This window comes from Mytilus edulis, chromosome 7 (assembly GCF_963676685.1).
Source record: "Mytilus edulis chromosome 7, xbMytEdul2.2, whole genome shotgun sequence".
Classification (NCBI taxonomy): domain Eukaryota; kingdom Metazoa; phylum Mollusca; class Bivalvia; order Mytilida; family Mytilidae; genus Mytilus; species Mytilus edulis.
Genome location: NC_092350.1, coordinates 16,415,565 through 16,430,521, shown reverse-complemented (window position 1 = coordinate 16,430,521; position 14,957 = coordinate 16,415,565). Strand labels below are relative to the sequence as shown.

The 14,957-nt window shown below is 32.4% G+C and overlaps 1 protein-coding gene across 1 annotated transcript; it reads left to right on the top strand.

Annotated features, from left to right (window-relative positions):
* Window positions 1–834: 834 nt before the first annotated feature.
* LOC139482790 (BTB and MATH domain-containing protein 15-like) lies at window positions 835–4,585 on the top strand. The gene is made up of 3 exons (XM_071266847.1): window positions 835–877; window positions 1,911–2,236; window positions 4,034–4,585. Exons 2-3 carry the CDS (start codon window positions 1,942–1,944, stop codon window positions 4,477–4,479), a joined length of 741 nt encoding a protein of 246 aa, XP_071122948.1. The 5' UTR covers window positions 835–877; window positions 1,911–1,941; the 3' UTR covers window positions 4,480–4,585.
* Window positions 4,586–14,957: the final 10,372 nt, after the last annotated feature.

Sequence of the window (14,957 nt, the reverse complement as noted above, 5' to 3'; positions counted from 1 at the left end):
GCTAAAAATGAAAAAAAGACAAACAAACAACAGCACAAACGACACAACATAGAAAACTAAAGAATAAACAACACGAACCTCACCAAAAAACTAGGGGTGATCTCAGGTGCTCAGGAAGGGTAAGCAGATCCTGCTCCACATGCGGCACCCGTCGTGTTACTTATGTGATAACAAATCCGGTAAATAGTCTAATTCGATAGGTCACATTCAGGAAAGGGAAGGGGATTGTAGTTACGACGTAAGGAACATATCCGATATCATTTGTGATACGGTTATTCCATAACGGTCAACCAACTCGTGATGGCGTCCGTAAAATTTACGAAGGGATGATTTCAACTTCACCATTTGGAACTCTTGGTTTAATAGCTTCCTTGTGAGCAGCAACCCTCTATCAAGAAAATCATGATAGGAAATGCAAGCGAGGGAATATCGTATCAATTGGGAGATATATACCCCGTATGCAGGTGCTGCTGAAATGTTGCTACTTAGAAATGGAAAATTCACAATTGGAAAGCTGAAATCATCTCTTTTGTCGTAAAGTTTTGTTTTCAATTAAGGTCGTATTTGTAAACGAAGTCTTGGTCAATGTAACTAACGTTTCCAATACTTTAACTGATTTCCAGCAATGAACGGTAACTACCAATTAGTGCGAATGCATAGAATACATATATTTATTTCTAATATGTAACAATGTCTGCATGTCAAAAAGATTACTTTATCATTTAAAAAACAATCAATAAAATTGTATGAAAATTTAAATCAATGAGACATTTAATGAAACATTCGGAAGTGGGTAATGTGTTGTCTAAAAAATCTTTAATTATATGCGCCAATAAACAGATATTTAATAAGTTGTGTTACGTCTCCAAGTGATCAGGTAAGTTGTTTATAACAAATCAAATGTAAATACTGTCAGCTACTATCCTATTACTTAATTTCTTTTCATTTTCTCTTTTCTTTTTCATCGAACATTGATTATAAGTTATGAATACAAGTCTTTAAAAATACAATATAACACCACACATTTTATTCTTAAGTTTAATATGTCTGAAGTAGATTCCTGACGCCATATTGGATCGACATTTACATTGTTGACGAAAGTAGTTCAGGGAACAGTATCCTTAAAAAACAGAACTCAACAAAAGTCACTTCCAGAAATTGTTGTCTCCATTCATACCGAATGGTTTCTTTCATAAGAAGGCAAATGATATTTTTAATAAAAGAGTTGTTGAAATCATTCTTAAATGTAAAGAAAATGTGACAATTTCCAAATCACATATTAAACTAATAATTTTCAAAGGTAACAGGCTTATAATTTAATTCGCCAGACGCGCATTTCATCTACACGATACTCATCAATGACGCTCAGATAAAATGTTTTAGAAAGCCAAAATAAGTACAAAGTTGAAGAGCCTTGAGAACCAGAAATTCTTTAAATTAGTGCCAATTACGATTAAGGTAATCTATGACTAGGGTAAGAAAATTCTTAGTATTTCTGTATCTTCATTCTCTTCTTATATTCCTTCAATACTTCAGCTAAACTTACCAGTAATGTACAAATTTAGTATTAGTGTTTAAAAGAAGTCCGAGTCCGATGTAAGAATAAGTAATTACATAAGAAACTAAGCAAAAAGACAATAATACACCCATAAAAAGGACTACAAACCTCATTTCTTCTTTATCATTTATTTAAACACACAACTTGTTTGATTTTTGAGAACTATTATACATTATTTTTAAATGTAGACCATAATATTATATACAATTAGGCTTACGTATGAGAAATTATTGATATATATCTCCAACGGACCGAGTGAAACATTGTACTAAGTTTATTGATATATGATCATACTTCCCTTCAATAAAACAATATTTACTGAATATGACATATTGTCTGTGTTTATTGGTAGATATCTTGGTTGCATAGAACAATTCATATTCATGGAAGCGGCATCCAAGACATTGAGAACAGAGGCTGAAGCTGAGGATGTCAGACCACCAAAAAATACACTTTCTCCGTTTAACTTCCCGGATTTAACCATTAAAATTGGCGATGAAGATATTTTTGTAAAGAAAGACGATTTAATGGAGGCGTCACCAGTTTTCAAGACAATGTTCACTGTAAACTTTAAGGAAAAAGACGCTAAGCAAATTGAACTTCCAGATAAGGACCCAACTACTTTTGCTCTATTTCTAAGACACACTTTGTCTGGTTTTGATGGATTAGAATTGCAAGGTATTACTTTAAGTTTTTGGACTACAACACTAAAGTTCTTCGTAAAATTATGTAATAGTATTTTATTTAGGAATTATTTCAAATGTGGTAAGTTAATGAAATATTTTAATTCATACATACCAGGAGACAAATTTTAAGACATTAACATCTTTTATAAATTATTAATACTTCGTTTACTTACAATTTATTGGAACCATTTCAGTATTTTTTTATATCATACAAACGATAATAAACTGCAAGAATAAAGCATGTTCTACAGTTTGTCAATCGTCAAATATGGTTTTCACTAAAATAATTCATTTATTACTTAATAAAATGGAATTTTTGTAAGAGCTATAAATACCATAAACTCATGTTAATCATATATATTACTTGCACCCTTTTAAGCTCGCCTTACCCAAAGGGCCAAGTGAACTTTTCTCATCACTTGGCGTCCGTCGTGTGTCGTCCGTCGTTGTCGTTAACTTTTACAAAAATCCACTGCTCTGAAACTACTGGTCCAAACTAAACTTAGCTTTAATCATCCTAAGAGTATTTAGTTTTAAAAAATGTGACCAATGACTTAACCAATTAACCAAGATGACCGCCGAGGCTGAAAATAGAGCATAGGGGTAAAATGTAAATTTTGGTTTAAACTCTGATACCAAAGCATTTTGAGCAAACCTGACATGGGGGTAAAATTGTTTATTAGGTCAAGATCTCTCTGCCCAGAAATTTTAAGACAAATCGGACAACCTGTTGATGAGTTGCTGCCCCTGAATTGGTAATATTAAGAAAAATTTGCAGTTTTTGGTTAATATTTTTATATTATCATAGAGAAAAACTGTAAACAATAATAAAGTTCAGCAAAGTAATATCTTCAGATAAGTCAACATAACCAAAGTGGTCAATTGACCCCTTAAGGAGTTATTGTCCGTTATAGAAAATTTTTGTAATCTTACAAAAACCTTCTCCTCTGAAACTCCTAAGACAAACTTTAACCAAACTTGGTCACAATCATAATTAGGGTATCTAGTTTAAAAAATGTGTCCGATGACCCCCGCCTGTCAACCAACATGGCCGACTTGGCTAAAAATGGAACATAAGGTAAAATGTAGTGTTTTGGCTTTTATCTCTAAATTGAAACATTTATAGTAAATTTGACGACTGTTAAACATGTTATTCATGTTAATATCTATTTGTCCTAAAATGTTCAGATGGATTAGAAAAGCCTGTGTTGGGTTTCTGTCCCTGAATAAGAAATTCTAAGGAAATTTTCAAGTTTTTTTGTTATTATCTTGAATATTTTAATACGAGATAAAATGTAAATAGCAATACTATTCATCAAAATAAGAATTACAAATAATTCAATTGACCCCATTAGGAGTTTTTGTCCTTTTAAGTCAAATTTAACAATTTTACATAAATTTAACTATTTAATATAAATTTAACAATTTAACATAAATTTAACAATTTTACATTATTTTTTGTAATCTTATACAAAAGTCTTCTTCTGAACCTTCTTGGACATCTTTAACCAATATATTAAATCTTGTTTAAACAATTAGTCTGATGACCCTGCCTGCCAACCAAAAGACATGGCTAAAATAGAACAATGGGGAAAAATGCATTTTTTGACATATCTCTGAAACCAAAGTAACGGCTTCATTATTTCATGCATCAATTGTAAATAAAAAATATCAGGTGAGCGACACAGGCTCCTTGGAGCCCTTGTTTTGGCTCAGTATGATATCTTTCATTTCCTTTTAGTCGTAAAAAACATATAAAATAAATCATAATCATATTATCTTTTTACAGAATCGGAAGCTCGTCTTATTTTACCATTGGCGCATGAGTATCAGACTGGCACAACTTTATCAAAAATAGACGAGGTATTGGCTGCATGTGTAGAAGGAAGGGAATATCAATGTCACAAAAAGTTAACTGATGAAATTTTGACAGCTGAATTCTACAATCTGAAACAATATGTAACAGCATGCATTGAAAAGACATCAGAATTCTCCCATAAAGCGTTAAGAAAAAACCCAAAATTTCGTGATGTTTCAGGTGATACCAGATCTGAGATATTCTTGCATCTGTGTAAAGAAATGGAAATAAAAATTGACCAATGCATCCAGGAGCTGGAAGTTAATACAAAACATAATTGTGGGAATTGTGCGAGTACAAGAAGGTTTTGTGAAGCAAGCGATAAACTCAAATCAATCAGAAAAGCTAAAGGTCCCCGATTATATGTATTGAAGTGATTGAAGCTAATATAAAAAAATATTTTACAATGTTTTTTAGCGTTGACACTACAATTAAACTTGAAAACGAAATGAAAAAATAACAATTGATATGCTAGTATAAAGATTAAAGATATATTTGAAAAGCATTAGCGTGTTCATCTTTTTTTCAAATTCAGAAAAACCTTTCCTTGAACTGTCTAATTGAAATTCTAAAATTGCTTGCAATCAGGGTTTCTCTGGGGCCAATTATTTTTTTTCGCCGTTTCTTTCGCCAAAAAACAAAAGCTTGTTTCGCAACTTTTTTTTGCCAAGTACCATTAAAAGAAATATCGTTAACATTTTCGTTCTTTTTACCCCTCCCCCTTCCCCGAAAAAAATCAGTTTGTCCCATTGTTGTCTATGATCATTTTCTTAAACTGATTTATATTTTAGTGTTCATATTAATTAATAAATTCTTAACATTTACTTTAAAAGTAGCAAGATTGCAATTATCATATTGACTCCTAGGTACACAACATTAATCTTCAACTAGAAATCTATGAAATTTAAACAGAAGGTTCATGACCAAAAAAGGAAGGTTGGGATTGATTTTGGGAGTTTTGGTCTCAACAGTTTAGGAATAAGGGGCCAAAAAAAGGTTCCAAATAAGTATTTTTCTTGGTTTTTGCACAATAACTTTAGTATAAGTAAATAGAAATCTATGAAATTTCAACACAAGGTTTATGAACACAAAAGGAAGGTTGGAATTGATTTTGGGAGTTTTGGTCCTAACAGTTTAGGAATTAGGGACCAAAAGGGTCCAAAATTAAACTTTGTTTGATTTCATCAAAAAATGAATTATTGGGGTTCTTTGATATGCCAAATCTAACTGTGTATTCAGATTCTTAATGTTTTGTCCTGTTTTCAAATTGGTCTACATTATTTATCCACCATTTTCTACATTTGAAAATGCCTGTACCAAGTCAGGAATATGACAGTTCTTGTCCATTCGTTTTTGAGGCGTTTTGTTATTTGATTTTGCCATGTGATTATGGACTTTTCGAATTGATTTTCCTCTAAGTTCAGGATTTTTGTGATTCTACTTTTTAAGGTCCAAAGGGTCCAAAATTAAACTTAGTTTGATTTTAACAAAAATTGAATTCTTAAGGTTCTTTAATATGCTGAATCTAAACATGTACTTAGATTTTTGGTTATGGTCCCAGTTTTCAAGCTGGTCTAAATCGGGGTCCTTTGTTTGATTTCAACAAAAATGGAATATATGGGGTTCTTCAATATGCTGAATCTAACCATGCATTTAGATTTTTAATATTTGGACCCGGTTATCAAATTGGTCCACATTGAGGTCTAAAGGGTCTAAAATTGAACATTATTTGATTTCATCGAAAACTGCGGTCGTATAAAGCTGCGCCCTGTGGAGCATCTGGCTCGCAAATGATGAACTTTAATCGCCACAACTTCTTTTTCTTGCCAAAGCGACATGGCGACCGCCAGCGGAAATTTCGCTTGCAATATTTGAACTAAGTTATTTCAATTCATCTAAAAGCGATAACGCCACAGCTGAAAAACAAAACAAGCCTTCACGCAAATAACAATAAGAAAACAAAAGACTGATTGAAAAGTCACAACAAAAAGGGTTGATCTCAAATTCTCAAAAATTAAAAACATATCCTGTTCTATATTTGAAAATGACCTAAAAAAGACGCTTAGTTAACGAGTTTAATGAACTGGAATGACACACGCTTGGAGGTTTTAAATGATGTAATTAATATCTATATTTGAATTTCAGTCTGATCGTAATAAGTTGCTATGGTCACATTTATGTATTTTCGCCCCTTAATTGGGTGATTCAATGAACGGTTTTGAGTAGTCAAATTAAAATCCCTCAAAAACTTATTTTGTTAAATTTCAGGCTCTTTTCGTCAATATGTTCGATGCAAATATCACCAAGGACCATCGGAATGATGATGACAAAAACATACCATCCCTGAATAAAACTTTTTAAACTTAAAGTTTGCATTTTTTTAAATGGAAATTTCATCGTTCCTGATGAAGGTAAATTCAGAAAAGCGCTTCGGACGCAATAAATTATTAAACGTGTTGTTTTTCATTTATTAAATCACTGGGTCGATACCCCTGCTGGTGAACTATCAGTCCCCGAGGGTATCATCAGCTCAGTAGTCAGTGCTTCGGTACTGATGTGATTTAACAAACTTTACTAAAATTGTCCGTTTATAAATTTTGAAATTATTATAAAACTAAGGTTTCAACTCCGTCAGGCAAAGTTGGCTTTTGATGAATTTGGCTGTTTATTTTAGGTATTTTTGACATATAGCTCTTCAACGATTTTCGAGATTTATCCATCTTCGGATTTCAAATGTTTGGCTTTACGCGTTCCTGATTAAGGTAAATCCATAAAAGCACTTCGGACGCAATAAATTAGTAAACGTGTTGTTTTCAATTTTTAACGCATTTTTCTTTGTAAACGAGAATAAATTTTTGACATTTGAGAAGACATATTATATAATGACAATACTGCATGAAATTTTGAAAGGTTTTCTTAAAACTACCAAAAAAAAATCACTCATACCTTTTTTATTACGGAAATTTAATTTCAGCTACAGCATTTTTTTCTTCCACAATGAACTTTAGTAGTTTCAATGTGATTATGTACATTTTATTTGATTAGATAATAAGGTGTCATTTTTTTAAGTATGATTTGATTATATTTAGTAGTTCTTTAGTATTTTTTCTGTAAATGAGTGATATTTTTTTTTAATTTAATTTTGACTTTATACATTACATTGAGAATGGAAATGGGGAATGTGTCAAAGAGACAACAACCCGACCATAGAACAGACAACAGAAGAAGGTCACCAATAGGTTTTCAATGCAGCGAGAAATTCCCGCACCCGGAGGCGTCCTTCAGCTGGCCCCTAAACAAACATATACTAGTTCAGTGATATTTAACGCCATACTAAACTCCAAATTATACACAAGAAACTAAAATTAAAATAATACAAGACTGACAAAGGCCAGAGGCTCCTGACTTGGGACAGGCGCAAAAATGCGGCGGGGTTAAACATGTTTGTGAGATCTCAACCCTTCCCCTATACCTCTAGCCAATTTAGAAAAATAAACGCATAACAATACGCACATTAAAATTCAGTTCAGGAGTCTGATGTCAGAAGATGTAACCAAAGAAAATAAACAAAATGACAATAATACATAAATAACAACAGACTACTAGCAGTTACTGACATGCCAGCTCCAGACTTCAATTAAACTGACTGAAAGATTATGATTTCATCATATGAACATCAGGCACAATCCTTCCGGTTAGGGGTTTAGTATCATACCATCATAACATATATGAGAAGAACATAACCCGTGTCATGCCAACAACTGTTTTTTGAATAAATGTGTTAAGTTCCGATGCAAAGACCCTATAAGTGAATCAATATTAACGCCAAAATGTGCAATCGTTAATGACCTGACAACAGTATCGTAACTATATCCCTTCTTAATAAGTCTATTCAAAGGTTTTGTTAGTTTTTGAGGTGAATACTGACACCTTTGTGCTTTTTAAAGAATATTTCCACAAACAATTGGATGTGAAATACCTGAAAGTATAAGAAGTCTGCATGTTGAGCTATATTTACGAATGATGTCCTTATACCGATGATAAAATTTAGTAAATGTTTTGACTAGTTTGTGATATCGAAAACCCTGGTGTAATAATTTTTCAGTAATACAGAAATTTCTCTCGTTATAATCGAAAACATTGTTACATACACGAGCGAATCGTACAAGTTGAGATATATAAACACCGTAAGATGGTGACAAGGGAACGTCACCATCTAAAAATGGATAATTAACGATAGGAAATGAAAAATCATCTCTTTTATCATAAATTTTAATATTCAGCTTTCCGTTAGTGATATAGATATCAAGATCGAGGAAAGGGCAGTGGTCATTGTTAGTATTAGCTTTATTTAAAGTAAGTTCAACAGGATAAATTTCTTTAATATACATACTGAAGTCGTCATTATTGAGAGCCAAAATATCATCCAAATATCTAAAAGTATTATTAAATTTGTTTATCAGATATTGTTTCGATGGGTCTTTGCTTATTTTTGTCATAAATTGTAACTCATAGCAATACAAAAACAGGTCCGCAATAAGTGGTGCACAGTTAGTCCCCATTGGAATTCCGATAATCTGACGATATACGGAATCCCCAAAGCGAACAAAAATGTTATCTAGTAAATATTCAAGGGCATATTATATAGTATCAAAGCATGTCCAATTTACATAGTTTTTTTGTTTATTGCTACTAAAAAATGACCTTAAAGAGTTTGAACATATATATTTACATTCTGACTTTTTAAATGCCCATTTTATTAGGTGTGTGAATTTTTTCTTAATGAGAATGTGAGGCAATGTGGTATACAGGGTAGAAAAATCAAAACTTTGAACAGATTTAAAATCACCAATATAAGCATGCAATTTATCAAGTACTTCCAACGAGTTCTTGACACTCCAAAAGTAATTAATTCCACTATTTTCGAAGGCCTTATTTGAACAATTTATTATCAGGTTTTTAATTGTACCAAGTGTGCTGGTAAGAAGAATAGTCAATTTAGTAGTGGAACAATGGCTTGAAGACGAAATAAATCTATATTTGTAAGGTGTTTTGTATAGCTTCGGAAGCCAGTACATAGTTGGGACTTTCGTTGTATTTGGCTCTGCTTGTAAAGCGGTAGCTAAAAGTTTATGTTTGTTACAGATGTCGTTTTCTGAAAATGGAGTCAGTTGGAATGTTGGTGAATTGGTGATTTCTTTTTTCAGAACCTCAATATAAAATTTACGTCAAACAATAATAATATTATTAGCAGCTTTATCGGCCGGGACAAAAACAAATTTCTTGGCTAGTTCTTTTAGTTTATGTTTGATACGAGAAATAGGTTTTTTGTGGTTATTGTTAATAGTAAAATGTTCTTTAAAATGTTGAATACGTATATCAACTATCTTCATTACTGAATTAAAAAAAGAGTCCAAAGATTTTTTGTCAGCTTTTTCCCGTTTTATCCATTTCATACAGTAAGTATGGAGTGAGTCGTGGATGATATTACGACACTCATTCCAATTAATAATTGACGGGGGACGATATTTAGGTCCTTTACTGAGGAATGATTTTAACTCTCGGTCTTGAACGATGTTAAGATCTCCTGTTATAACATGGGAAATTGGTCCATAAATATATTCGGAGGTACTACAATTACATGAAGTAGGTGTATTTTCACTGATATTAACATCTTTACACAGTTGACTATAATTAAACACAAATTTCCGGGTAGATTTCTTGTAAATATAACAAATAAGAGGTAGCTCAGTATTGTCAAAATATCCAGGAATTTGTTCTTTAACAGAATGGTCGTTAAATATACCGACAATATTTACAAAATCAAAACCTTTATTGACATACTTTATTTTAATAAAATGTTTTTTATGATCTTCAGGGCGATCAATTTTGGAAAATAGTTTAGAATAACAATATGCCATAATGATTTGAACAATTTCATACTTAGGACTGCTATATGAAATTGTGTTGCAATCCTCCAAAATTTCATTTAACTTATTAACCGGTAATGAACAGAGTTTTGTTAACAGATACTGTCTGCCGTTGTTTTTTGAAATAGAAATTAGGTCCGAAATATTGGTATGATTGGTCCGAAATTTTCTTTGATTGCGATTTGTCCTACGACCGTGAGAACGGTTTTTACGAACAGTTTTAGAAACTATATCCAAAATGTTAACGGGATCGGTTCTAGATATATTACCAATTCCCATGATATTATCATTAAGACCGAGAGGGTAGACTGTCTGTAATGTTTTAATTCAATTATTTTCCGTGATCGTACAAACTTTGAATGAGATTCACCAGGCTGCTTATTTACTACTTCTAAAGGTTGAACTGCTAAATATTTAAAAGGATGGTTGTGCTTCTTAAGGTGTTGGTAAATGATACTTTTGAATTTATTGGGTCTTTTAAAACGATACAGATGTTCTGGAGTGCGTTTAGATAAATATCGTCCAGTTTCTCTTACGTACTGAATACCACATCCCAGTTTGTTTCATGTGAGTAAATAAATAATACTGTTTGTTTTACAAGTTATATCAGTTTCAAAATTCAAAGAAAATGTGCGACCATTATACGTGGACCTTACCGTATTGTTGGGGGAAAGACGGGGACATGTAAGTCATTTTTTGGCATGACACTTCTCGATAGAAGGGTAACCACGATTTTTATTGTTAAAAATGTTAGCGATGGTAGTATTTTTAGATAACCGATTTTGAAGATTGAGACGTTTTGATACCCTTTGAACAAGTTTAGTATTTAATATTTTTCCATTTCTAAGCTTCATAATTGTTTTTTGTTAGTGAATTATATTATAAAGGAGCAAAGACTGGCGTCCAGAATATGAACCAGCATACAATAATTTAAGTTATGTAAAATTGATAAATCTGTTCGGCTAAAAATGTCAAACGCAATCAGTATTAATTACCCGAAAAAGATAGGGTACATCAGGGTAGGATTGATGGCTGACTAAATAGTAGAATGAGGCTGAATATTGAAGTACTACTTTTTGATAAATATTCCTAAAGTAATGAACTAGAGCAGTTCTCTCTCGGACACACACTCCATAATCTAGTATATTATAAGAGAATAAACCTGAAGCACGGGAAGGTTCTCTACTGCCTCCACACGGCACTAAAGACAAACTCTGTAAAAAATAAAATTGAGAATGGAAATGGGGAATGTGCCAAAGAGACAATAACCCGACCATAGAAAAAAAAACAACAGCAGAAGGTCACAAACAGGTCTTCAATGTAGCGAGAAATTCCCGCACCCGGAGGCGTCCTTCAACTGGCCCCTCAACAAATATATACTAGTTTAGTGATAATGAACGCCATACTAATTTCCAAATTGTACACAAGAAACTAAAATTAAAATAATACAAGACTAACAAAGGCCAGAGGCTCCTGACTTGGGACAGGCGCAAAAATGCGGCGGGGTTAAACATGTTTGTGAGATCTCAACCCTCCCCCTATACCTCTAACCAATGTAGAAAAGTAAACGCATAACAATACGCACAATAAAATTCAGTTCAGGAGAAGTCCGAGTCTGATGTCAGAAGATGTAACCAAAGCTTAAGAAAATAAACAAAATGACAATAATACATAAATAACAACAGAATACTAGCAGTTAACTGACATGCCAGCTCCAGACTTCAATTAAACTGACTGAAAGATTATGATTTCATCATATGAACATCAGGCACAATCCTTCCCGTTAGGGGTTTAGTATCATACCATCATAACATATATGAGAAGAACATAACCCGTGTCATGCCAACAACTGGTTTTTGAATAAATGTGTTTAGTTCCGATGCAAAGACCCTATAAGTGAATCAATATTAACGCCAACATATGCAATCTTTAATGACCTAACAACAGTATCGTAATGTATAAAAGTTAACAAAACTTTTGAATTGGATTTTTTCCCCGATAATGACTAGTTGTGGAAGTCCTATCACGTTTACTCTCACAATTATATTGTGTGGACTGTGTAGAAACGTACAATGTATGGGCATTTCTCAGAGCAATTGATAACATATGAGCGGTCGGGTAAAAAGTATTATTGAAGTTTCTCAGATTTATTGTGCGACAGGGTGATGCTACAACTAACTTCTCTTGATAGTTTGCTTTCTTTGAACAAAAGAGTTGCGTACAATCAGTGATGTTACAAGAACTACACCAGCAGGCAACATTGAAGCGTCTTAAAATTTGAAACAAAAAGCAAAATATGTGATCAATTTGATCCGCATATATCCTTACAACCTGACACTTTATACGATCTTACGCTCAGTTTCCTTCTTGTAGTTTGATATGAAAACAAGAGTTTTGAGTAAAAACAAAACATTAAAAAAAAGGATAGAAAACTTAACAAAATCGAGCCGCCTGAACGTGTAGACAGTATTGTGAGGTGTGCTAATGAGGAGTAATTATTTATCCACGGTAAAAAATAATCGCTATTAATGATTATTTTTAAATAATCTCTAACTTTCAACATGCATTACCAAATACTTATTGAAATCAACATCTGTTTATTAGGGCATTTTTCAGAGCAATTGATAACATATGAGCGGTCGGGTAAAAAGTATTATTGAAGTTTCTCAGATTTATTGTGCGACAGGGTGATGCTACAACTAACTTCTCTTGATAGTCTGCTTTCTTTGAACGAAAAAGTTGCGTACAATCAGTGATGTTACAAGAACTACACCAGCAGGCAACATTGAAGCGTCTTAAAATTTGAAACAAAAAGCAAAATATGTGATCAATTTGATCCGCATATATCCTTACAACCTGACACTTTATACGATCTTACGCTCAGTTTCCTTCTTGTAGTTTGATATGAAAACAAGAGTTTTGAGTAAAAACAAAACATTAAAAAAAAGGATAGAAAACTAAACAAAATCGAGCCGCCTGAACGTGTAGACAGTATTGTGAGGTGTGCTAATGAGGAGTAATTATTTATCCACGGTAAAAATAATCGCTATTACGGATTATTTTTAAATAATCTCTAACTTTCAACATGCATTACCAAATACTTATTGAAGTCAACATCTGTTTTATTAGGTAAAGCAATTATTGAGGAATTAATATATGAAGTTGTTTGAATTAGTTGACAACGATTGTTAATGGAAAAAAAACAATGCCTTTCTGATGTAGCACATCCTGGACGAATACCAACCACTTTTACCCAAAAATGTCTTTGATAATTAATCAACTGCCATATGTCCTAAACTATACTAGTAGGTTATGTTTGCACCATACAAGTTATACACAGCTTAGACAAGTGATGTCAAATATAGAGTTAAGTTCTTGGCTCATTTTAGGAGATGCCATATCTGGTTCAGGAAAATTGAAGTCTCTGCGAATTACACCAATGTGTGTCTGCAGATATCCAGGATGCATTTAAAGAGGATAAATTTCTTCATACTGTCGTTAGAGCCCTACTGCCAATGAAACCTCGTTAGATGGTTCTATTGAACAATGCCCGCATCTCTCTTAATTTAAAAAAGAAGATGTGGTATGATTGCCAATGAGGCAACAACTCTCAACAAGATACAAAATGACACAGATATTAACAACTATAGGTCATTTCTTGGTTAATTGATCCCCTGCCTATCCTGATTGCCCGTACCTCCGCTTTGTGAGGAATTGTTTTGGAAAATGACGATCACGCCACACCTATATGTTGACTTTTTAAATTTTTAAATTATTTCAGAAGAATCCACAAATATACATTGATACAAAAAAGGAATATCTTAGCCAGGAAAATGACAGTTATCTTATATAACTGTTCTGTGTGTGTTGCATTGTCTGTTGCTTTATCGTATTTCAGTGTTTCTGGGGTTTTTTTTTTTGTTGCTTTCCTCTCATAGTTTCCTTCGGTTTTAGTTTGGTATCAGGATTTAATTTCCCTCAATTGATTTCTGACTTTCAAACAGCGGTATACTACTGTTGCCTTTATTCATATAGGATAAGTTTTTTTATAAGAAAGAATACCCAAAAAGAATATACTTTTTTACAAAGATGTTTAGCAAACAAGAGCTAGGTGGTGAACATAAGACATACTGAATGTGTTTGGCATGATATAACCATCAGATTCATAACAATAGATTGAATTTTACTAATAACAAAATTCTACCGTCAAGTCAATTAGACAAATTCTGACTCTACTTCTTGCATATTAATCTATAGCTAAGGCTATTTTTTTTGGTTGCTTTAAAGATATTTTATGATCCGTACAAATGTATAAATGAACAAATCAATGGATTTAGCTCATGATCTTTAATAAAGCAATTATCAGTAAAAAGTTATGTACAAAAGTATAGTTGTCAACTGTAAACATAGAAAAAATACAAAACGATGAAAATTTACTTGAATACTTTTGATAAATTAGTGTTTTTTCCGTAGAGACGTAGTTTAATATACATAATAATGGATTCATTTTGTAGGTATTTTTGTTTGAACAATAATAATCGGAAACGAATCTTTTAACATTCAGTGTTTACCAAGACATATCTAAGTTTTTTTTACGGTGTCGTTCGACTAACAAATGTTGGTTTTTTTTTAATTTTTATTATAGATTCAATCCACTTTATTGTCATAATCTGCAAGCATTGATTTCAACACCAACATTGATGTTAAACATTTAATAAAATTAAGCACGTGTAGTAAATGAAAATAACATCTATAAATTGTGTTTGTCTGAGGCGCTTTTCTTGATGTATCTTCATTTTGACAGCCATGAAATTGTTAGAAAAATTGTTATTTTTAAATGAAATATATATATATATGCTTGGGATATTAAAATTTAAGCTTATGGATCCCTCAAAATGCAATTTACGCTCAACAGTTCTTTCTGA